The sequence below is a fragment of the Girardinichthys multiradiatus genome, chromosome 2 (genome assembly GCF_021462225.1).
Source record: "Girardinichthys multiradiatus isolate DD_20200921_A chromosome 2, DD_fGirMul_XY1, whole genome shotgun sequence".
In the NCBI taxonomy this organism is placed as follows: Eukaryota; Metazoa; Chordata; class Actinopteri; order Cyprinodontiformes; family Goodeidae; genus Girardinichthys; species Girardinichthys multiradiatus.
In genome coordinates, this window is record NC_061795.1 from 12987039 (window position 1) to 13013179 (window position 26141).

Consider the following 26141-nt stretch of genomic DNA (forward strand, 5'->3'; position numbering starts at 1 on the left):
ATGAAAAAATTGAAGTGTAGTGGCCATTTTTCTATGCCACTCTTTATATTAAAGATGTTCTTGGTGAATATTTGGAGATTTTTCTGACAAATGATGCATTTCATGTGAATTTTTCAATTTTGGCAATTATTACTACCTTAACAGGATAGCCATACAACATTCTACCTCTGATCTTCCCATTAGGTTGGTTGGCATGACTTGGGTGGTCCAATGGTTGAGAGCTTACCTTGTGGTTTGAGTGTTTGGCGGTATGCATCTCCACATTGACTGTTTTTTTATATTTTGTGATTTCCTCACACAAATGCTGAGTTCTAACACTATATTGTGTATTACGTTTTAAAAGTTGCTTCAGCATTAATCCACACACGTTTCAAGTTCAAACCTGCCTCTATAGAAAATTGGTCTGTTTCAAATGGTTGTCCTATGCTGGGTTGGCGGGGCGTCTGAAAAAGATATATGCTAATCAATAATGACAATTGTAAACTAATTTGGATTAAACAAATTCATGTGTGGTGGCTAAGAAACCTTTGGTTGATTCTTCATATTAAAGATGTTCTTGGTAATTATTAGAGATTTTTCTGACAAAATATGCATTTTACGTGAATTTTTAAATTCTGGTCATTTTTACTAATATTATTGAAATGATAGTTAACAATTCTTTAAAAAAATTATAAAAAGTTTTCAATTTAGCTATGGAAATGAACGATTTTGGCTTGAAAAGGTAATTAATTCAGGCACGTGTATAAACACTCAAATTGTTCCTTCTACAATCACAGTCATCTCAGAATATTTTGGGAATTTTATTATGAAATATGGATTTTTGAATTTGAATTCTTAATTCGGGTCATTGTATCCTTGTTTTCAATAAACAACTATTTATTATACATTTATTGAAAAATCGTTACATCCAAGGACATTACAAACAATGCACATTATTGTCAATATAAATGTGGTTAATTGAAAATATTTTGGTAATTTTATAACAATGTATTTTTAAAGGATTTCTTTTTTTTTATTGACCAACTACTGTAGAAACGATGGTTAACCGTTTTTTGGTGGATAAAGCACAACATCCAGGAACTGGAATAAACACTCAAATTGTTCCTTCTACTGTCATGGTCATCTGGGAATATTTTGGGAATTTTATGATGAAACACTGATTTTTAATGAATATTTAAATTTGGGTCTTTATAGGCTTGTATTGTATAAACAATATTTTTCAGCGTTTTTTTTTGTTAGGGGCATTCTAAACAATGCATGTTATTGCAGATATAAATTATGTTAATTTAGAATATGTTGGTAATTTTATGAAATGTTTTTAAGGAATTTATTAAAAATGGCCAAGTACTGTAGAAATGATTCAACCACTCTTGGTGGATAAGGCACTAAATCCAGGGACTTGAATAAACAATCCTATTGTTCCTTCTACAGCCAATTCTTTGCAGGGCTTCAAAGGTGGTCTGGTAGTGCAACATTATTTGTTTTGCAGTCAATTTCATTGAGGTCTTATCTTATTTCATGTACATCAGAATTGCTGGCCTGCAACACCGATTATCCTGTTTGTAAGTGTGTGTGTGTGTGTTTGGGGGGGGGTCTGGCAGGGACACAGCTCAGAATTGACAGTTTTTTTTTTTGTTTTGTGATTTTTAATCACACAATACTGAATTGTAAGACTATTTTGCGGATTACGTTTTAAAGGTTGCTTCAGTATTAATCCACAATCATTGGAGAGGTTTGCACTGTTTAAATCCCCAAGAAAAACAAAAGAGTTTGGATGTTTTTTCTCCATGACTGTTATCAGATCAGTGAGCATTTCTTTAGTCTCTGATGTGCAGGCTGGTGGATGGATGTATACACCAGCAAAAACAAACAAAAAAAACCTTGTTGAATGAAAAGGTTTAGCTTTTGAAAAATGATTCAAAGTGAGGGCTACAGGTCTTCTGTACAATGTGACATCAGTACACCAACCTTCTTTTGTGTAAAAGCAGATTCCACCTCTCCTCTTTAGCTTCCAGAGAGATCCACACTGCAGTCTGCTCAAGACAGCTGAAATACTGGCCGCTGTAGTGAAGTTTAGATGAAACGGATGGCAGCAATTCCATGAGCGTCCAAGTTTTTAGGGTTAGCAATTCATCCATTTTGTTAGCCAGGAAGCGGACTTTAGCCAGGTGGATTGATTGCAAGGGTGTGTGGAGTTCCTGTTGCTAAAGCTGCATGAGTGTGGCTTCCCAATTACCTTGTCTGCGTCTCCGGTAAATCTCATATAGAGCAGCTGTGCCACCAATTAAGATCTCAGTAAACTTGGGGTCTATGAAAAATGGAGAAAACAAATGCCTAGAGAAGACTGTCTAATATTTAGAAGTTCCTCTCAAGTGATAGTGACCAAAGAATGGTGGCAGAGTGCAGAAAAAACACATAGAAACAAGCAAAGTAAAAGAGAGTGAAGCATCAATCCGCCATCTATGATGTCTTTATATGGCTGTCAGTCTGATTACATCATTTTTACAAACTAAATTAGATATTCTAAGCAAAGAGTTACTCGGTATTTGGGTAGACTTTACTTTTTTACCAAACACTTTTTTACTATTACTTGAGTAAAATATTTTGAAACAATGCTACTCTTACTTAACTCCAATTTTTGGCTACTCTTCCCACCACTGAATAATCCTAATAATCTCTTAATGAGGGAGAAAATACAAGGCTAGATACTGAGATTGCCAAAGACTGTAGCTGTATGTGTTGAGTCAGATGTTTAGAAACAAATAATTTCTGGCACATTTTAGGTAACATGTAGTTGAAACAATAGAGAAGAGAGCGTGGTCCATATTGACATGACAGCATCACAGATACTGCAGATTTGTCGGCTGCACATCCATGATGCAAATCTCCTGTTCCACCACATCCCAAAGGTGCTCTATTGGATTGAGATCTGGTGACTGTGGAGGCCATCTGAATACAGTGAAATTGTCATGTTCAAGAAACCAGTCTGAGATGATTCGTGCTTTATGACATGTTGCGTTATCCTGCTGGAAGTAACCATCAGAAGATAGGTACACTGTGGTCATAAAGGGATGGATATGGTCAGCAACAATACTCAGGTAGGTTGTGGCGTTGACACAATGTTCAATTGGTACTAAGGGGCCCAAAGTGGGCCAAGAAAACATCCTCCCACACCATAACACCACCACCAGCAGCCTGAACTTAACTTAAGGCAGGATGGATCCATGGTTCACGTTGACACCAAATTCTGACCCTACCATCCGAATGTCGCAGCAGAAATCGAGACTCATCAGACCAGGCAACATTTTTCCAATCTTCTATAGTCCAATTTTGGTGAGCCTGTACAAATTGTAGCCTCAGTTTCCTGTTCTTAGCTGACAGGAGCAGCACCCGGTGTGGTCTTCTGCTGCTGTAGCAAATCCGCCTCAAGGTTCGACCTGTTGTGTGTTCAGAGATGCTCTTCTGCATGCCTTGGTTGTAACAAGTGTTTGAGTTACTGTTGCCTTTCTATCAGCTCGAACCAGTCTGGCCATTCGCCTGTGACCTCTGGCATCAACAAGGCATTTGCGACCACAGAAGATGGGTACACTGTGTAAACTGGATATTTTCTCTTTTTCGGACCATTCTCTGTAAACCCTAGAGATGGTAGTGCGTGAAAATCCCAGTAGATCAGCAGTTTCTGAAACACTCAGACAGGCCTGTCTGCCACCAACAACCATGCCACGTTCAAAGTCACTTAAATCACCTTTCTTCCCCACTCTGATGCTCGGTTTGAACTGCAGCAGATCTTGACCATGTCTACATGCCTAAATGCATTGAGTTGCTGCCATGTGTTTGGCTAGTTAGAAAGTTGCGTTAACGAGCAGTTGGACAGGTGTACCTAATAAACTGGCCGGTTAGTGTAAAAAAGAGAATGCTTTCTTCAGGAGCCTGGCTTCAGGCTACTGATGCTGACAGCATTTAGGGCATGCGTGTTCTAATGGACATACAGCAGCTGAGAATTATTGTTGAAAACCCCACTGTTATCAACTCCCTGGACAGATCAAAGCAGCACATTTGTGCATATTTGTGTGTGTGTATACACTAACTGAGACCCCTTGGAATCCACGCTGACAGGCAAGGTGCAGCGGTGTGAGAGCATGGTAGTCTGTGGCATTAACTGAAGCTCCTTTATTCACCAGCAGGTCAATCAACTGGGCCTGACCTGAAACATCAAAAACACATATACACATTCACAGGCTGATTTAAAAAAAAAAATTGTTTTAGGTTTGAATGGTCTGTGTTTTAGCAAAGGCTCACCACAGATTGCAGCAGCGTGCAGTGGAGAGTAACCTCTGTCATCTCTGGAGAACGGTGTCACAATGGATAGATCATGCAGACGTCTGAAACACAATGTCACCACTCGGCTAAGTTTAACTCCCTTCACTGTCGACCACATACAAGGCTAAATCTTTACATAGTACCATGACCAGATTACAAATGCAAAATCAAATCACATTTAAAGACATTCTAAGAAAACCCTCTGCTGTGACCACCTATTTAGTCCTCATCAGATACAAAGATTTCAATAGATTATACACATGAAAGAGGTCTTGATCAGAAAGGGTTAATGATGGGGATGTCTCAAGTTTTAGACTGACATCAGATAAGCATTCGTTACGATGAGACCATCAGGGAACTACAATGTCCTGAAGAAAGCATCACACAGCAAAGGAAACCCTTTGTGCACAACATGGGAGATGTCAGATTCTCTCTTAAATTTTATGGATGGCTGCCCGCATGTGTGTCGCTTTCCTAAAGAACACTTGAGATGATTGAGGCAAAGCTCTGATGGTAAACCTTTGGTTATAACATCCATGTACAGACCATATACACCCTTTAATAGATACAGTATTCCCCGGTGGTTGGTACAAAGTTCTGTTTACAAAGCAACAGTGATTTAGGACTCGTTGACCAGCAGTTGTCCAGAGTTTGTGTAGACCTGGATACCTGCGGAGCAACTGTGAAGATTGTGGTCTATGACTTCTCAAGACCCTTCAATACCAACAAGTATGAGCTGCATCAAGAGAAGATGAAGTTGGATCAAGGAATGGTCTCCTGTGTCTTAGACTGTTTCACACAAACCACAGTAGGTTCACCTGCAGAACTAGATCTATAGAAAGATCTTCGGCAGCCCCACAAGAAATGGTCCTGTCCCTGTCATGTTCATGCTCTACACTTTCGACTACCAATAAAATCCAGCCAGCTGATTTGTTCAGAAACTTTTTGAATATTCAGCAGTTGTTGGTTGTATGCAACGAAGATGTAAAACAGATCACTGGAACACCATCAGAAACGTTGTGGACTGGTGCAGCCATTTGCACTTTAAAACCACAAAGACCAGGTAGATGGTTATAGACTTTAACAGGAGGACGTCCATGTCAACCTTCGTGTCATATGATGGAGATGATGTGGAGATTGCCTCTACTCCAGGTACCTGGGAATACAAATGGGCAGTAAAGTCGACTGGACCACTCATGTGGAGATGTCGTACAAGAGTCATAGCTGTGTACTTTCTAAGACGTCTCACATCCCTTAACATTTGTGCACTACAGCTTTGCACAAATGCACCACATCATTTGATGCACCACATCAAACTGTGGTGGCTAGTGCCCTGTTTTTTGGTGTGGTTTACTGGTCGGTGGCAGCCAGCACAACAGAAAAGAACAAGATATTTAAACTGATCGGGGAGGCAAGCTCCATATGCGGGCACCACCAGACAATAGGTGAGACTGCCCTGTAAACTGAACTCTATCATCAATAAGACCTCCCACCTAGGGCTGCATAAAACTAGGAAAAAAAGCAATAATATTTGGGAATGTTGTCTTAATGATATGACTAGCAATAAACAGACACATATTCAAAAAGTATTAATATGTACATGGGTATTCATACATTCTGTTTTGGGTTAATACATAGAAGCTATATTTTAAAAAGTCTATCCAGCTACTGGGAAAATAAAAGTATATGCATTCCAACATCATGTTTAAAATGAAAAAAGTTGCTTCTGTCCTACATATGAAGTGATTTCATTGACAAAACTTATTTGTATTTTCTTAATGACTTCAGAAGTTTGTGGTTTATATTGTGCAGCCCTACTTCCACCCACTTGATGGTTTGATCATATTACAGAGAAGTACCTTCAAGATCACAGGCTGATCCCTCCAAGGTGAAGGACAAAACACTACTGGAACTCATTCCTGCTAGCAGCCATTAGACTCCTCAAAAACAATAATAAGCTGGATATCCCATTCCCTCATTCATCTTTATATATAGTATTACATACTATACTGTGCATAAACAATTGATGGAGCGCATGTCCTCCTTGCACAGCATGTATTATTGTTTCCATATTGTACATGATATTGTTTATTATTATTTTCCGAATGATTATTTCATTCTAAATATCTCTGCTGCTGCTGCTGTAATACAACAGCTTCCTGCATGGATTTAATAAAGTACTTATTTCTGTTTAGTGTCAGAAATATTTCCAGGAGAATGGAGACATAAATCCCATCCTCTGATGTTCCTCTGTGTTGTAATAAAGTCACAAAAAATTAAACATGGGACACATTCAAGAATAACTTATCTGTATTGTTAAACAGAGTTTTCTTTCAACATTTGTTTCAGTATCTCACTACAGGACACCTCCCCAGTGCCTGTCCCCCAGAAGTGGCAGTCTTGACTGGCATACAGAAGTGACTTCTGCTCCTGGAGGAGGGCCTTCCTGCCAGTATAAATGGCCAAAAAAACAGGCAGGTGATCTTCAACACCTACTCTCTATCCCACGAGCATCTCTCAGACAGCTAGTACAGGAATGATAAAGCTAACTTAAATGTTCACAGAGCGAGCTACCAACTTGGTCGCTGGATGCTTCTCAATTACTGTACTGGTCCTTCTCAAAATATTAGCATATTGTGATAAAGTTCATTATTTTCCATAATGTCATGATGAAAATTTAACATTCATATATTTTAGATTCATTGCACACTAACTGAAATATTTCAGGTCTTTTATTGTCTTAATACGGATGATTTTGGCATACAGCTCATAAAAACCCAAAATTCCTATCTCACAAAATTAGCATATCATTAAAAGGGTCTCTAAACGAGCTATGAACCTAATCATCTGAATCAATGAGTTAACTCTAAACACCTGCAAAAGATTCCTGAGGCCTTTAAAACTCCCAGCCTAGTTCATCACTCAAAACCCCAATCATGGGTAAGACTGCCGACCTGACTGCTGTCCAGAAGGCCACTATTGACACCCTCAAGCAAGAGGGTAAGACACAGAAAGAAATTTCTGAACGAATAGGCTGTTCCCAGAGTGCTGTATCAAGGCACCTCAGTGGGAAGTCTGTGGGAAGGAAAAAGTGTGGCAGAAAACGCTGCACAACGAGAAGAGGTGACCAGACCCTGAGGAAGATTGTGGAGAAGGGCCGATTCAGGACCTTGGGTGACCTGCGGAAGCAGTGGACTGAGTCTGGAGTAGAAACATCCAGAGCCACCGTGCACAGGCGTGTGCAGGAAATGGGCTACAGGTGCCGCATTCCCCAGGTCAAGCCACTTTTGAACCAAAAACAGCGGCAGAAGCGCCTGACCTGGGCTACAGAGAAGCAGCACTGGACTGTTGCTCAGTGGTCCAAAGTACTTTTTTCGGATGAAAGCAAATTCTGCATGTCATTCGGAAATCAAGGTGCCAGAGTCTGGAGGAAGACTGGGGAGAAGGAAATGCCAAAATGCCAGAAGTCCAGTGTCGAGTACCCACAGTCAGTGATGGTCTGGGTTGCCGTGTCAGCTGCTGGTGTTGGTCCACTGTGTTTTATCAAGGGCAGTGTCAATGCAGCTAGCTATCAGGAGATTTTGGAGCACTTCATGCTTCAATCTGCTGAAAAGCTTTATGGAGATGAATATTTCATTTTTCAGCACGACCTGGCACCTGCTCACAGTGCCAAAACCACTGGTAAATGGTTTACTGACCATGGTATCACTGTGCTCAATTGGCCTGCCAACTCTCCTGACCTGAACCCCATAGAGAATCTGTGGGATATTGTGAAGAGAACGTTGAGAGACTCAAGACCCAACACTCTGGATGAACTAAAGGCCGCTATCGAAGCATCCTGGGCCTCCATAAGACCTCAGCAGTGCCACAGGCTGATTGCCTCCATGCCGCGCCGCATTGAAGCAGTCATTTCTGCAAAAGGATTCCCAACCAAGTATTGAGTGCATAACTGTACATGATTATTTGAAGGTTGACGTTTTTTGTATTAAAAACACTTTTCTTTTATTGGTCGGATGAAATATGCTAATTCTGTGAGATAGGAATTTTGGGTTTTCATGAGCTGTATGCCAAAATCATCCGTATTAAGACAATAAAAGACCTGAAATATTTCAGTTAGTGTGCAATGAATCTAAAATATATGAATGATAAATTTTCATCATGACATTATGGAAAATAATGAACTTTATCACAATATGCTAATATTTTGAGAAGGACCTGTACTTGACTGTTTTAAGTTTCTCTACCACTGGTCTGTCACCAAACAGCTGCTTTTGCTTTATACTCTTAATGGAGGTTATGAAGTTGTGAAGCTTGGCCTCATACTCACCATTGTTGGAGTCATCCATTTTGGCCACACAGTTTGACATGCGTAGCTCAACAGACATCTCAGCTCTGACGTCACTCGGGATTATAAAACCAGCGGAAAATAAAGTTTCGTTGCCATTTCCCACATGTGTCACGGGACGACGCAACGGAGGCGCATATCTGGAGAGACAAAAGCTCGCAGGCGAACTTTTGATCCACAAGGCCATTCCCGGAAGAGCTTGAAAGCTGGAAATTTGTCTGATACAAGAAGGTCAGAAGATTCATAACCGATCGAAGACCAAGCTGATACTCGCTGCAGGTGAAAAAGCCACAGAGGTTTTATTTCCAAGGAGATGAGTTTCCTCCTTGTTGATTCAGTCGACTAAACGCGGCTCTTCATGTTTTCCCCTTTTGGGAGGATAAGAGGTTTACAGTTTTTTTTTTTTTTCTTGAGTTGATCATGGACGCATGATTCCTACCCCCCCGGTTTTCTTCAGACTTGACCATCCTCAACCAGTGAATAGAAGAAATCAACGTTAGTGTAATTTCATTCGTTTTATAATAAATCGGATAGGTACATTTAGAGGTCTGGGCAGGATAAGGCATAGTTAAGGTGATTTAGAAACACCAGTAGTTAATCCAAGGTATCAACTTGTTGCATGCAATAATGATTGAAGCGTTTTATGCTGAGCTGTGTTTTGATTTGCTGCACAAGCGCTGCTGAATCGTGCGTGTTCATGTTTTGTCCGGCTGATCTCAAATCAGCCAGGGGTTAGAAGTTGGACTTTTAAAAGTTTTTCATTTAAAGCAACTGTGGTCTGTACCTTGTGTTACTGGAGTTTTTCCACTGAGTTCCCACCTCAGAGTTTTATGACTCTTTGTTCGAGATTTGGGGCGATCAGCTGGTAGTGGCTAAAGGGGCGTGGCCCCACCGTTTTATCAGCTGATCACTGCAATCGAGACATCAGCACACCAGGAAGACTTCTCTTTCCATTTAACCCAAATTACACATTTTGTCCATAAAAGATACTCAATGCATATATATTTTTCTTTTATTATCATTGTTAGGTAGTCATTTTTATCCCCTTTGTGTAGAATAGTGCTTGTTAGTTAGGTGAAGGTTTTTGGACCAGAATAATGGTATATCAGAATTATTTGGCTTCAATAAATCTTCATATATTTAATTAAGAGAAGCGTTTGTGTTTATTTCGTGCAAGAGTGAATTATCTGTCAAAACAAGGTCAAAGTTCCCCCACTTTCAGTGAAGCTGTTGAATAACCAGTGACATTTTGTGGTTTTGGTTAATAATTTATCAATTATTAATAATGAATAGCTCATTGTGATTATTAAAGAGCTTTGAGCCCATAATCACAACACCAGAGGACATCTTTGATTTGTATTCGTAAGTAATGATTTTGGTAAAGAAATATTTTCCTGAATTATGATTTTTAATTATAATTTTTGATAAATATTAATTCATGAATAATCATAATACTTACACCATGGACAAGCCTCTGACTAGTACCTGCACATGTGGCAACCTCATAGCTGGGGCAGATACTAATTCTGTCAGTTCTTCATGTCTGAGGTGGAAAATTGCCCAGGAAGTGTTAGCATCACCAGCGAGCTGTGAACACTGTGCATGGCTCTTTCTTAAATCTCGTTGGTGCGGGCCAGTGTGGAAAGCTAAGCTCTTGGAGGTTGATTCTGTGATGGGGTAGCCATTCCCCCGCCACCAGTGCTCACTGGAACCAATAATAATAATAATAATAATAATAATATAATAATACTACATTTAATTTAAAACAGGGAGAATATACAGGGACAATGAGGGAAAGCCCTCTTTAGCTGGGACCGTTTGGGATGGCAACTCGACACTGTCGCGCCATTAACTGACCTGGAGGAAGATTAGGCCATACTCCCAGATTCAGTTAGTTCGGTAGTGCAGAACTTCTACAACATGATGTCTTTGGAAGGGCAGCTGGAAAGTTAGGCATTGAGTGGCCGGAAACCCTCATGGACACAACCACATCTCAGTATGAGAGGAAAAGGCTTCTAAAAGCCAAGTCTTCCACCAGACAGCTGCAGCCGTTTTCTTTCCAGATGGCCTCGTTTTGGAGCAAGAACCCCCGTCCTGGGAGGATCGGGACTGGACTGGACTGGACTGGGATGGCTTTTCATGTGTGCCTCCTATGGTATGTCTGCTGGCAGCTGTGCCCACAATTCATTTCAAAGCTAATTTTTTTCAGTTTGCACTGAACAAAAAAAGATACAAGAAAGAGACAAGAACCAACTCCTCGACACCCATGTGGACCTGAGGGGCTTATTAAGCTCTACCATGGCAGCCATGCAAAAATGCTGCAAGGAGAAAAAGAGAGAAGGTGAAGCTTCAAACTATGTTTGGCCAGAAGAGCGCAGCCTCCTCCCCTTGCGGCATCTTGTTAAACATTAGCTCAGGCAGCGGCTCAATAGTCTACCGCATGCCTAAGAACCAGCCTCAGCCACGATCAGCTAACTGTGACTGTGGTAAACAGAACAAGCTCAAGGTGCATGGGGAAAAAAGCCCTTGGCTCCTAGAGCAAAACCGGGAAACCATGCGAAAAGATGGAGCTGTCCTCGGGGTGAGACAGCAGGCACTGCCAGACATCTGCACCTTCCCAACTGGGAAACCTTCTTTCCCAGTTTGAGTTCTTGAAGCCACATTCATGGCAGCTCAAATGGCCTGCAGAGCCAACGTTTAGAGCCAACTGAAGAGGAGGAAGATCAAACACAAAGAGAACACCGTGGAGCCACAGCTGGGGTCAGAAAGCACAAACCAGTTCTCTAAAATACGATTTTCCCCATTCACAACAAACTCAATAAACTTGTTCTCAGGTGCGCAACCAGGCTGAGCTCCGAGGGTGCTTCCACAACAAGAAAAAACATGAAAAATGTATTTAAAATAACACTCTGCCCTTGAGGTCTGCACATGAGGTCTCAAGTGGAGCTCTCGCTTTACCTTTGGCACAGCTGGCCCTTTCTGTAGAAGAGGAAGCAGGCCAAAAGCTGCCACAGCTGAAAGCTGCAGCAACAAACCAGCTCACTGCCAGTGCGATACAGTGTTTGCACAGAAGCACCTTCCGGCCCACTAGCAAGCAAAAGCCAGCTCTGGTGAAGTGCTTTCATCAGGTTACACACATATAGATTGTATTCCAGGGGATACAGGTTCCAATTTGCAACAGCTCCGCCTCATTTCAAAGGCATAGCGCAGTCATATGCCGGGGAGAAACACACAAGCATCTTGCTGGCAGAAATAATTTCTCTGCAAAACAAAAAAGCCATTAAGCTGGGCCTGCTGGAGCAAAGCAGTCAATTTGAGCCCAATACTCCTTGCTCACCACAAAGTCATAGTTTCTCTGACATGTGCACACACTGGGTATGTGGAAACGCCCCACATTCCCTAACATTAGCACATGGGAACCATCCAAAGGAGGAAGGTTACCCTATGCATCTTGTTAACAGGTTGGGGAGCCACAAACGACAGCATGATTGTAAGGGGCATGTGGACCTCACAAACTGTCAAGCTTCTAGTCATGACACTGGGTCTAAGACATTTTCTGCCCTTTATGAGAGCGCACCATGTTTTGGTCAGAACAGACAACACCGCGGTGGTTGTATATATCAACAGGCAGGGGAGTCTGCTCTTACATCATTTACAAAAGCTGGCACACAGACTGATAATCTGGACCAGTTCGCATATGCTGTTACTGAAAGCCCAAGAACAGCATTTTCCACCATGGGGACCAGGCTTTGGTCCCCACAAGGAGCAGTGGGCCCTCACATCCTAGTACATTTTCAGAAAATTGGCCTCTCCATACAACTACAAAATTAAATATAAATAGAGACGCGCACACACACACACACACACACACACACACACACACACACACACACACACACACACACACACACACACACACACACACAGGATACTGACCCCGACAGGTGGCCATGACAGAGGTCACAGGAACAAAGAGGATGACACATCCTGACATCTTCATCACCTTCACCTTCACTCAGCAGATGTTCCACTTTGGCTTCGTTTCCATTTGCTATGTGCTAAAATACATACAGAAAACATGATCAAACTGAGCCACAAATCCTATGGAGAGCAATGTCCAGAAGATCAGAAGAAATGCATTTATAACAGAACTGTTTTGGTAGAAGGAATACTAACTACAGCACAATAAAACAATTAAAATTCTGGTTTTTCATGGACTTTAGGCTCCTTCACTTCTTTGCTGGAACTGTAACCATACCTTTTAAACTGCAACCACATTTACGGTACGTAAGATTACAGCAAGTTTAGTTATATAGATAAAACATCACACCGTTAAACCCAACCTTATTCATACTCCTGGCAAATTTGGATTAAATACCAGAAACTTTGTTTCTGGTAGGAAATGAGACAGGCATATCTCAAAAGACAACAAAACAAATTCATAAGAAGTGTCAGTCTTGAAAAATATTTTTTTTATCTTTATTGCATTAAACAAATGGCATGTCAAAAATGATCTATACACTTTTCAACAATCAGTGGAAAAATCCTTATAAGCATTACAGAACCCAAATCATTCTTATAAACACTGAAAGGCTTTTTTACATGTTTCAACTGGTATTTTAATAATTCATCTCTGATGAGTCTTTAAGGTTGGAAGCCTTTTTGCCATCACACTAATCTTAGTGCTAAGCTAGCAGCTTCTTTGTTAGCTTAACTGCTAACAGCTAAGGACATGTACTTGTTGCTAAATAATATTTACCCAGAAAGGTTTAGTTTTCAATCCAGTAAATAATGTGTCCCTAACATAATTTTACTAACTTTGATAACTAAGTAAACACCATTAAACCCCATTTCTCCAGAAAGATTTGGCTCTTTCCAAAATATTCTCTTAATAATATTTCTTCAAATATTATTTTAATAAATAAAGGCAGCTAATGAGACACCGTTGAGAAATGGTCATCCAGAAGGTTGGTTTTATTCAGCAGATCATTATTTAAAACATTTGATTAAAATAATATTTTATCTGATCTTGCATTGTGAATGGTTGTCTAAACGTTTGCTGATTATTGCCTAAGTTGGTTCCAAGACTAACTTAACTTCATTTCCAGATTCTTCAAGATAATCCTTGGTTCTCAAACATAAAAAAACATTATGTTGCATCACTCTTTTGGTCATGGTTCTCAATCATCTTTGATCAACTTGTTTATATTGTACATAGCCCATTAGTCTTCCCTATTCTTTAATTCTGCTTGGTAGTTAGTTGGATTGTTTTAGCATAGTAAAGAGTTTGTTGATTGAAATATGTTTGACTTTGAGTTGACTTATTTTTGTTAATAAATTCTTGTATTTTAAGAAATTGTGTGAATTCATTCCATGTGTGTGCAGAGTTTTGCTGTTCAATAATGTCAGAGCTCGTCTCACACCTTTCTATTTTGTCCTAATACCATCGCCTTACTGGGCTGGTATTCACAGGACAACCCTTAACAGACCGAAATATTATTTGATAAAATATTAAAATATTAAAATTAAATAATATTCTCAGATTCATAACCCCAACATTGGCATCCATGGGTGGGCATTATCATGAACAGCTTGCACTGTACATAAATGCGAAGGAATAAACCACAACTGCACATTATTGATGCACCAAGTGATTAGCTTAAAACCAGCTGTCACTGGTCACAATAGGACTCAAAACATCAGAGTTCTAACATCAGATGTCACTGATTATATTTAAGAGAGCATTATAACTCGTGACATTCCAAGAGTTAACAAATTTAGACTTTCGTCAAAATTAATAACTCCAATATCTCCGTGCTAGTAACAATCAACTCTGCTAAATAGGCAAAATTTGAGATGTTCTGACTCAGTCTGGTTTCTTCTGTGTAAGCAATAATTTGAGACTTGGTTTAACTTGTTGCTGCACATCTGTATCTAGAGGCTGTGTTTTGTGTAAGACCACAATCTGAAAGTGAATTAACTTTGCAGTTAATTTTAGTATCTGACCTAATTTTGATGCATGTATCCATTCAGGAACTTTATAGTTTGTTTTATGTTTTGAAAGAACAGGATTTATTGCCAGATTAAATCCCATATTTAATCTAATCACCCTGCCTGCCATAAAGGGGGTTGAACCAAAAGCCAAATTGCAATTATTACCCTTAGGAGGTGTAGCAATTTTCTTTTTCCTTTGCATTTTTAAACAAAATTCCCTTAAAGGTTAAGAATAGTGTCTAATCACTAGTTCTCCCAAAGAAAGGTAAAAAAATTAATGCTAAAATCACAAATATCCCTAAAGAAATGAATAGCATTGTAACTCTTAGAGCATAGTGTTGTCATAAGTCACAGGTTGAATGATCAACTTCTGTGCCCGTTTTACACTCATACAAATGTTACCCCCTCCTTGAACCACCACCTTAACGTGGTGGAGGGGTTTGAGTGCTCAAATGATCCTAGAGGCTATGTTGTCTGGGGCCTAAATGCCCCTGGTAGGGTCTCCCATGGAAAACAGGCTCTAGGTGATGGGTCAGACCAAAGAGTGGTTCAAGAATCCCTCATGAAGAATAAAATATCGAGGCACGTGACGTCGCCCGGTACGGCGGAGCCGGGGTCCCACCCTGGAGCCAGGCCTGGGGTCGGGACTCGTCGGAGAGCGCCTGGTGGCCGGGTTGCTCCTCGCGGGACCCGGCCGGGCCCAGCCCGAACGAGAGACGCGAGGCCATCCCCCAGTGGGCCCACCACTTGCAGGGGGAACCGTGAGGGACCGGTGCAAAGAGGATTGGGTGGCGGACGAAGGTGGAGACCTCAGCGGCCCGATCCCCGGATGCTTAGGCTGGCTCTAGGGACGTGGAATGTCACCTCGCTGGGGGGGAAGGAGCCTGAGCTTGTGCGGGAGGTCGAGAGATATCGACTAGAAATAGTCGGGCTCGCCTCCACGCACAGCGTGGGCTCTGGAACCCATCTCCTTGAGAGGGGTTGGACTCTGTTCTACTCTGGAGTGGCCCACGGGGAGAGGCGGCGGGCTGGTGTGGGTTTGCTTGTTGCCCCCCAGCTCAGGCGTCTCGTGTTGGGGTTTACCCCAGTGGATGAGAGGGTCGTATCCCTGCGCCTTCGGGTTGGGGAGAGGTCTCTGACTATCATTTCAGCCTACGGGCCGAGTGGCAGTGCAGAGTACCCGGCCTTCTTGGCGTCCCTGTCGGGGGTGCTGGATAGTGCCCCTCCTGGGGACTCCATTATTCTGCTGGGGGACTTCAACGCCCACGTGGGGAACGACAGTGACACCTGGAGAGGCGTGACCGGGAGGAATGGCCTCCCCGATCTGAATCCGAGTGGTGTTTTGTTATTGGACGTCTGTGCTAGGCACAGATTATCCATAACGAACACCATGTTCAAACATAAGGGCGTCCATCAGTGGACTTGGCACCAGGACACCCTAGGCAGGAGGTCGATGATCGACTTTGTTGTCGTATCATCAGACCTTCGGCCGCATGTTTTGGACACTCGGGTGAAGAGAGGGGCTGAGCTGTCCACTGATCATCACCTGGTGGTGAGTTGGATCCGCTGGAGGAGGAGAAAGTCGGACAGACTTGGCAGGCCCAAGCGTATAGTGAGGGTCTGCTGGGAACGCCTGGCAGAGCCCTCGGCCAGGGATGTATTCAACTTCCACCTCCGGGAGAGCTTCGACCAGATCCAGGGGGATGTTGGAGACATAGAGTCCGAGTGGACCATGTTCTCCGCATCTATTGTCGATGCTGCTGCTTCGCCAACACTGTTTTTTAGTGGGGGCGGGAGACTGCTGACCTCGACTGAGGACATTATCGGGCGGTGGAAGGAGTACTTCGAGGATCTCCTCAATCCTGCCATCACGCATTCCGTGGTGGAAACAGAGGCTGGGGACTCGGGGTTGAACTCTTTCATCACCCAGGCTGAAGTCACTGAGGTGGTTAAAAAGCTCCGCGGTGGCAGGGCTTTGGGGGTGGATGAGATCCGCCCTGAGTACCTCAAGTCTCTGGATGTTGTAGGGCTGTCATGGTTGACACGTCTCTTCAACATTGCGTGGCGGTCGGGGACAGTGCCTCTGGACTGGCAGACTGGGGTGGTGGTCCCCCTTCATAAGAAGGGGGACCGGAGGGTGTGTTCCAACTACAGGGGGATCACACTCCTCAGCCTCCCTGGTAAGGCCTACGCCAGGGTATTGGAGAGGAGAGTCCAACCGATAGTCGAACCTCGGCTTCAGGAGGAGCAGTGTGGTTTTCGTCCCGGCCGTGGAACACTGGACCAGCTCTATACCCTCTACAGGGTGCTCGAGGGTTCATGGGAGTTTGCCCAACCGGTTCACATGTGTTTTGTGGACCTGGAGAAGGCATTCGACTGTGTCCCTCGTGATGCCCTGTGGGGGGTGCTCCAGGAGTATGGAATCGGGGGCCCTTTACTAGGGGCCATCCGGTCCCTGTACGAGCGGAGCAGGAGTTTGGTCCACATTGCCGGCACTAAGTCGGACCTGTTCCCAGTGCATGTTGGACTCCGGCAGGGCTGCCCTTTGTCACCGGTCCTGTTCATAACTTTTATGGACAGGATTTCTAGACGCAGCCCAGGGCCGGAGGGGGTCGGGTTTGGGGACCAGTGGATTTCGTCTCTTCTTTTTGCAGATGACGTGGTCCTGCTGGCCCCCTCTAGCTAAGACCTACAGCATGCGCTGTGGTGGTTCGCAGTCAAGTGTGAAGCGGCTGGGATGAGGATCAGCTCCTCCAAGTCCGAGGCCATGGTACCCGACCGGAAAAGGGTGGCTTGTCCTCTTCAGGTTGGAGGGGAGTTCCTGCCTCAAGTGGAGGAGTTTAAGTATCTCGGGGTCTTGTTCACGAGTGAGGGAAGAATGGAGCGGGAGATCGACAGACGGATCGGTGCGGCTGCCACAGTAATGGGGGCACTGTGCCGATCCGTTGTGGTGAAGAGAGAGCTGAGCCGAAAAGCAAAGCTCTCAATTTACTGGTCGGTGTACGTTCCTACCCTCACTTATGGCCAGGAACTTTGGGTCATGACCGAAAGAACGAGATCCCGGATACAAGCGGCTGAAATGAGTTTCCTCCGTAGGGTGGCCGGGCACTCCCTTAGAGATAGGGTGAGGAGCTCGGCCATCCGGGAGGGGCTCGGAGTAGAGCCGCTGCTCCTCCACATCGAGAGGAGCCAGTTGAGGTGGCTCGGGCATCTATACCGGATGCCTCCTGGACGCCTTCCTCGGGAGGTGTTCCAGGCACGTCCCACCGGGAGGAGGCCCAGGGGACGGCTCAGGACACGCTGGAGGGACTATGTCTCTCGGCTGGCCTGGGAACGCCTCGGGCTCCCTCTGGAGGAACTGGAGGAGGTGTCTGGAGAGAGGGACGTCTGGGCGTCTCTGTTGAGTCTGCTGCCCCCGCGACCCGGTCCCGGATAAGCGGAAGACAACGAACGAACAAATGTTACCAATATATGTAAAGTCAAATATACATATATAGCTGGACATACATTTGTTAGATGTTGTTGCTTTTAGCTATATTCTCATAACTTTGTTGTTGTTTTGTAGTGTCAGCCAGAATGATGGAATCACACTCCATTATGAATTCAGCAGACGTGGAGATGCAGAAAGTGGTGGTTGATGATCTCATCCGTTTGTCTCCAGATGAGTGGGATGCTTTAAATCAGTTTGACCTTGCCACATATGATGAGAGGATTCAGGAGTTGGTAAACTTCATTAAGTGTCCGACTAGAGATGCTCTGATTTCAGGTGTTCTTTGTCAGCTTACCTTGTTGTATCAGCAGAAATCACAACTGGAAGCTAAATTATATCTTCAGTTACAGACTGACCACCAGATGGCTCTTCGAAGGGAGAATGCTGCAAACCTTGAGCTCTCAAAAGCTGAGGAGAGGAAACTTTGCTAAAGCAAAGTTGGTGGACCTGAAGGCAGATGAGCTCAAGACAGCTTCATCCCAAAGGGGGAAACAGGCCCCCACCTTTCAGGTACCAGATTTGAATTCTCACTCACAGCAGCCACAGCAGGGGGCAGACCCAGACAACAGTCATCCAGCACCTAGGTCAAGATTTGCAAATTGTATTTTGTTTTTATTTACATTTTACAAAATACTCCAACCTCATTGGAATAGGGGTTGTAACATTATAGTATGTAAGACAAAGATGGTCAGTCAGGGGACCTATATGAAGACTTATCATGCCAATAACGAGCACTGGGATATTGCTTCATGCGAGCAAATAAAATAACTTTGAATTGGGAGTGGCTCTCAGTGCAGCGGTAGAGCACGCAACACACGTACAGCAGCCTCAGTCCTCGGCGGGCTGTAACAAGTAACAAGTCCCGGCCCGGTGAGGTTTGCCGCATGTCCTCCGCCTCTCTCCAGCCCATGTCCTGTCTGCCTACTTACAGAAAAACCAAAAAATAAAGGCCACTAGTGTCACGAAACAAAATATTATAATAAATTACCTGACCTGCTTTGTACTAAAGACCTGGGGCCTCACGTAAAAAAAAGAGTGTGCAGCTATCACAAGTTTGCGGTAGGGAATGATTCTGAAACTTGCGCCACACACACAAAAACAAAAAAAATAAATCAAAAACAAAAAAATCAGATGTACGAAACCGTGCGTAGAAATGTCACCGCACACAGTGCGTCCCTCCAGTGTGTCCTGGGCCTCCTGCCGTTGGGATGTATCTGGAACACCTTCCAAGGGAGGCGTCTAGGAGGCATCCGATACAGAAGTCCAAGCCACCTCAACTGACTCCTCTAGATGTGGAGCAGCAGTGGCTCTACTCCAAGTTCCTCCCAGATGGCCAAGCTCCTCACCATATCTCTAAGGAAGTGCCTGGCCACCCTACATAGGAAGCTCATTTTAGCTGCTTGTATCCAGGATCTCGTTCTTTTCATCATGACCCAAAGTTCATGGTCATAGGGGAGAGTAGGGATGTAGACCGACCTGTAAATCAAGAGCTTCGCTTTTCGGCTCAGTTCTCTCTTCACCACAACGGACGGACACATCTGTCAGTCGATCTCCGCTCCATTCTGCTCACACTTGTGAACAAGACCCCGAGATAATGGAACTCCATTTGAGGCAGGAACTCCCCTCCAACCTGAAGAGGGAAAGCCACCCTTTTCCAGTTGAGAACCATGGCCTCAGACTTGGAGGAACTGATCTTCATCCCGGCCGCTTCACACTCAGCTGCGAACCACATCAGTGCATGCTGTAGGTCTTGGCTAGAGGGAACCAGCAGGACGTCATCTGCAAAAAGAAGAGACGAACGCCACTGGTCCCCAAACCAGAACCCCTCTGGCCCTTGGCTGCACCTAGAAATCCTGTCCATGAAAGTTATGAACAGGGCCAGTGACAAAGGGCAGCCCTGCTGGAGTCCAACATGCACCAGAAACAGGTCCAACTTAGTCCCAGCAATGCTGACCAAACGCCTGCTTTACTTGTACAGAGACCGGATGGCCCCTAATAAAGGGCCTCCTACTCCATACTCCAATTCCCTGACATAGGCCTTACCAGCGAGCCTGAGGAGTGCCATCCCCCTGTAGTTGGAACACACCCTGCAGTCTCATTTCTTGTGAATGGGGACCACCACACCGGTCTGTCAGTCCAGAGGCACTGTCCCGGAACACCACGCAATGTTGAAGAGGCGTGTCAGCGACAACAGCCCCACAACATCCAGAGACTTGAGGTATTCAGGGTGGATCTTATACATCCAGGAGGCCTTGCAACCATGGAGCTTTTTAATCACTTCGGTGACTTCAGCCTGGGTGACGAAAGCGTCCAACTCCGAGTCCCCAGGGAAGGCATTACAGCAGGATTCAGGAGATCCTCCAAGTATTCCAAGTACAGACTCTATTCTTAGCAGAATAGAGTCTGAAATAGTACAACAAACCTCAGCAGGGGTAATCAACACATACATAAGTAAAGATTTAGCAAGGGTACGGTGGAATCTTGAGGGTGTGAATATATAAGTCTGAGTGTGTTTGCAAGAATTAGACTGTCAACACTGATAGAAGCACCATTGTCCTTGGGAAGAGAGGTGGATGTTTTATCAATCAGCCGCACAGTCCTATCAGCACACAGCTGGTAGGGGAGTGCTGGGGAAGAGTGTCGTGTTTATATAACATCGAGGAGATATTTTGTCGATAGCCAGTTAGCAGAAGTTGCCAAGGCCACATTGGGGAGTCAGATTTAGAAAAACAATGCATGTTGTGGTTCAGGCAGTTGTGAATTTCCAACTACCTTAAGAGTTTTACTGGTTTGTTTCAATTGCGAATCCAAATAGTCAAATTTCTGGTACTTTCCGCAGATGTCAAGCATACAACTTCTCCAAGATTATATCCTTTAACCTCTGAGTCCAACCGCTGCCAGGCTGCGATTCTGTTCAAGAATCATGTCCAGTTTGCGATTCTGCTCTCTTAACATTCCAGTCTGAGTGTTGATCGCTCTACAGACTCCATCCAACGTCGCAGGCAGCTTTGGAATGCTTTGAACAGCCGCCCATGTTTTGCGAATCACTCCGTAAGCCAGGTAACCACCAACTCCAAAAAGCAGAAATGCTGTTATCAAAAATCCAAATATGTACACATTTTCTATGTCCTCGACCGACATCATAGTCAGGCACAATCTTCCACTGCTGTCAAGAATCCAGTGTGTATGCAGAGAAGAATGTCCGGACAATGTCTAGACAAGAGGGTTCTCCTTTACCCTGTCTTCCCGATGAAAAGAAAAAAATGTATCAATTATGTTGAGAGTCCAGCTGACCAAATCCAAAATGTAAAAGTTTGGAGAATATGCAAAGCGAGGCTCTGAGAAAAATACAGACAAAAAGCAGAAGCTGGGATCAGCAGGGAGGGAGGGAGAGAAAACTCATGTGTCTTCCACCGAGAGCAAGAGAAATAGTGATCGACTGCATTAAACAGCACTGACATCTAAGAGGACAAGTACAGACACAAGTCCATGGTCTGAGGCCATAAGAATTTCATTAGTGACTTTCAGCAGAGCTGTTTCAGTGCTATGATGAGCTCTGAAGCCTGATTGAAACTCTTCAAACAGGTCATTGCTGTGTAAATGCTCACAACTATTTCCTCAAGAATTTTAGATAAGAATGGAAGATTGGATATCGGCCTGTAATTTATAGTCATCTTGATCAAGCGAAGGTTTCTTATATAAATGTTTAATTACAGCTACCTTAAAAGCCTGTGGTACATATCCATTTACTAATCCTTAATAAATGGATTGGTAAATGGAAAAATTGACAAACGTGTTCTGTCTAGCAGTGGCATCTCAATAACCTTTGTTGTCATCAAGTAGTGAAAGTTTGAAAGATAAATTCTTACTCAGATCAGGAAACGCATGTGTCTTCCAACGAGAGCAAGAGAAAAGCGTAAAACATTGCACCGCAAGGTGTTTGTGCATAAGCACACTTTGTACATGAGGCTCCTAGTTTCTAAAGCTAATAATGGATACAACACAATATACAGGTCCTTCTCAAAATATTAGCATATTGTGATAAAGTTCATTATTTTCCATAATGTCATGATGAAAATTTAACATTCATATATTTTAGATTCATTGCACACTAACTGAAATATTTCAGGTCTTTTATTGTCTTAATACGGATGATTTTGGCATACAGCTCATGAAAACCCAAAATTACTATCTCACAAAATTAGCATATCATTAAAAGGGTCTCTAAACGAGCTATGAACCTAATCATCTGAATCAACGAGTTAACTCTAAACACTTGCAAAAGATTCCTGAGGCCTTTAAAACTCCCAGCCTGGTTCATCACTCAAAACCCCAATCATGGGAAAGACTGCTGACCTGACTGCTGTCCAGAAGGCCACTATTGACACCCTCAAGCAAGAGGGTAAGACACAGAAAGAAATTTCTGAACAGATAGGCTGTTCCCAGAGTGCTGTATCAAGGCACCTCAGTGGGAAGTCTGTGGGAAGGAAAAAGTGTGGCAGAAAACGCTGCACAACGAGAAGACGTGACCGGACCCTGAGGAAGATTTTGGAGAAGGGCCGATGGAGTAGAAACATCCAGAGCCACCGTGCACAGGCGTGTGCAGGAAATGGGCTACAGGTGCCGCATTCCCCAGGTCAAGCCACTTTTGAACCAGAAACAGCGGCAGAAGCGCCTGACCTGGGCTACAGACAAGCAGCACTGGACTGTTGCTCAGTGGTCCAAAGTACCTTTTTCGGATGAAAGCAAATTCTGCATGTCATTCGGAAATCAAGGTGCCAGAGTCTGGAGGAAGACTGGGGAGAAGGAAATGCCAAAATGCCAGAAGTCCAGTGTCAAGTACCCACAGTCAGTGATGGTCTGGGGTGCCGTGTCAGCTGCTGGTGTTGGTCCACTGTGTTTTATCAAGGGCAGGGTCAATGCAGCTAGCTATCAGGAGATTTTGGAGCACTTCATGCTACCAGCTGCTGAAAAGCTTTATGGAGATGAAGATTTCATTTTTCAGCGCGACCTGGCACCTGCTCACAGTGCCAAAACCACTGGTAAATGGTTTACTGACCATGGTATCACTGTGCTCAATTGGCCTGCCAACTCTCCTGACCTGAACCCCATAGAGAATCTGTGGGATATTGTGAAGAGAATGTTGAGAGACTCAAGACCCAACACTCTGGATGAGCTAAAGGCCACTATCGAAGCAGCCTGGGCCTCCATAAGACCTCAGCAATGCCACAGGCTGATTGCCTCCATGCCACGCCGCATTGAAGCAGTCATTTCTGCAAAAGGATTCCCGACCAAGTATTGAGTGCATAACTGTACATGATTATTTGAAGCTTGACGTTTTTTGTATTAAAAACACTTTTCTTTTATTGGTCGGATTAAATATGCTAATTTTGTGAGATAGGAATTTTGGGTTTTCATGAGCTGTATGCCAAAATCATCCGTATTAAGACAATAAAAGACCTGAAATATTTCAATTAGTGTGCAATGAATCTAAAATATATGAATGTTCAATTTTCATCATTACATTACGGAAAATAATGAACTTTATCACAATATGCTAATATTTTGAGAAGGACCTGTATACAAGCCTCACATCACTTAAATAATTTACTGTTAACTGGTGGTCCACAGGCCACATTTGACCTTTGAAATACTAAATGATTAAAGATGTTTTGAGCGTAGCTCATAAAGAGTCAATGGTGATTGTACCTGAGCCTGTTAGAAAGTGCTCTATACAGCCATGAGACCACATGTACAGTAGATCAGAGCTTTGAATGACATGGCTGGTTGTTGATGATTGATGATTTCCAGGCTCAGAGCAATTATTGAACTTTCTGGAGAACATGCAAACTCCATGCAGAAAGATCCCCGGCCGGGAGTCAACCTAGGACCTTCTTGCTGCATGGCAACTGTGCTACCAACTGCACCACCATGCCGGCCTATCTCAACGAAAATCCTCATAAAAACATTCCAATGAAAGGCTGGCTGACCAAGTGTGATCCTAAAAATTCAGGAAGCCAGTCTTCATTGAAGCTGTCTGAAAGGGATGTTCGGGTGCTAACTCGGATTGTATCCAAAAAACATAAAACCACGGCTGCCCAAATCACGGCAGAAGTAAACGTGCACCTCACCTCTCCTGTTTCCACCAGAACTGTCCGTCGGGAGCTCCACAGGGTCAATATACACGGCCGGGCTGCTATAGCCAAACCTTTGGTCATTCATGCCAATGCCAAACGTTGGTTTCAATGGTGCAAGGAGCACAAATCTTGGAATCTGGACAATGTGAAACATGTATTGTTCTCTGCTGAGTCCAACTTTACTGTTTTCCCCACATCCGGGAGAGTTATGGTGTGGAGAAGCCCCAAAGAAGCGTACCACCCAGACTGTTGCATGCCCAGAGTGAAGCATGGGGGTGGATCAGTGATGGTTTGGGCTGCCATATCATGGCATTCCCTTGGCCCAATACTTGTGCTAGATGGGCGCGTCACTGCCAAGGACTACCGAACCATTCTTGAGGACCATGTGCATCCAATGGTTCAAACATTGTATCCTGAAGGCGGTGCCGTGTATCAGGATGACAATGCACCAATACACACAGCAAGACTGGTGAAAGATTGGTTTGATGAACATGAAAGTGAAGTTGAACATCTCCCATGGCCTGCACAGTCAACAGATTTAAATATTATTGAGCCACTTTGGGGTGTTTTGGAGGAGCGAGTCAGGAAACGTTTTCCTCCACCAGTATCACGTAGTGACCTGGCCACTATCCTGCAAGAAGAATGGCTTAAAATCCCTCTGACCACTGTGCAGGACTTGTATATGTCATTCCCAAGACGAATTGACGCTGTATTGGCCGCAAAAGGAGGCCCTACACCATACTAATAAGTTATTGTGGTCTAAAACCAGATGTTTCAGTTTCATTGTCCAACCCCTGTAACTCTTTCTTTCTGCTCTTGGTGAAGGACGCTTTTTCTCTGTCTCCCGCACACTCCCACATCTGGCCTGCTTCAGCTCTGTGTCTTGTCTTTCTTTTTGGATCCTCTTTTTGGACATCTTCCAAAATTCTGAGTTATGGATTTGGTAAGCTGGTCTCTCAATGCAACTGATAAAATTTTCTCAGCAAGAAGACAGGACATTTTTCTCTGGATACACGATGGACTCCTGGCAGAAGTGGATTGTGTGTCTGTCAATATTGTCAGTCGAGGATGTCGAAGATGTGTACACAATTGGATGTTTGATAACAGGATTTCTGCTTTTTGGAGTCGGAGGTTACCTGGCATATCAAGAAATTCGGAAAATGTCATCAGCTGTTCTGGCCATTGTAAGGCTGCCTGGCATGTATGATGGGATCTGCAGAGCAATCAACACTCAGACTGAGATGTTACGTGAGCTGAATCGCAGACTGGATGTGATCCTTACAGAGGATCGCAGGCAGGTTGCGGTTCCTGGACTCGGGTGAAATGGGATAAATCTTGAAGAAAGTTGTTCGCTCGGATCTGGCGGAAAGGACCTGGAATTTGGCTGTTTGGATTCACCATTGAGAAGCACCAGCGAGAGTTTCAAGGCGGACGGAAAACTAAGAGTCAGCCTGACTCAAAACAATTGTTGTTATCTGAATCTGGCTCCCCTGCATGGCCTTGGATGGCTGACTATCTTCAACCTCTCCTGGGTGTTATGTAAACATGACGTTCTGCTCCCTCTGCCCCCTCCCTTCCCTGAGGACATGTGTGGACCTGCTTAGAACTGTGTGGCCGGTTGATAAATATTCCATCGTATCATCAAGGACAATTGTCTCTGTGACAGTGCTTCACGGACTTACTTGCACACACTCGCATGCTCAAGATGAACATATGCACCCCTTCACACCACCCTCACCGGATCCCCCTGCATGATGTTGTTTCGTATATATGTTGCTTTTTTTTGCAATCTCAAACTGTATCCTGCTAAGGATACAGTGTGAAATATGATTTTTTTTTCTCCCTCTTCTTACCT

The 26141-nt window shown here is 43.8% G+C and overlaps 1 protein-coding gene across 3 annotated transcripts in view; it reads right to left on the bottom strand.

Annotated features, from left to right (window-relative positions):
• Window positions 1-26141, bottom strand: part of ankrd27 (ankyrin repeat domain 27 (VPS9 domain)) — a 109285-nt gene that overhangs the window by 22621 nt on the left and 60523 nt on the right. For all 3 annotated transcript variants that reach the window (XM_047389894.1, XM_047389885.1, XM_047389876.1), the window contains 3 exons: window positions 12602-12723; window positions 4300-4382; window positions 4089-4204 (listed from right to left, as the gene is read on the bottom strand). In XM_047389894.1, coding sequence (XP_047245850.1) covers window positions 4089-4204; window positions 4300-4382; window positions 12602-12723 — 321 coding nt within the window. The remainder of the gene's footprint in view (window positions 1-4088; window positions 4205-4299; window positions 4383-12601; window positions 12724-26141) is intronic.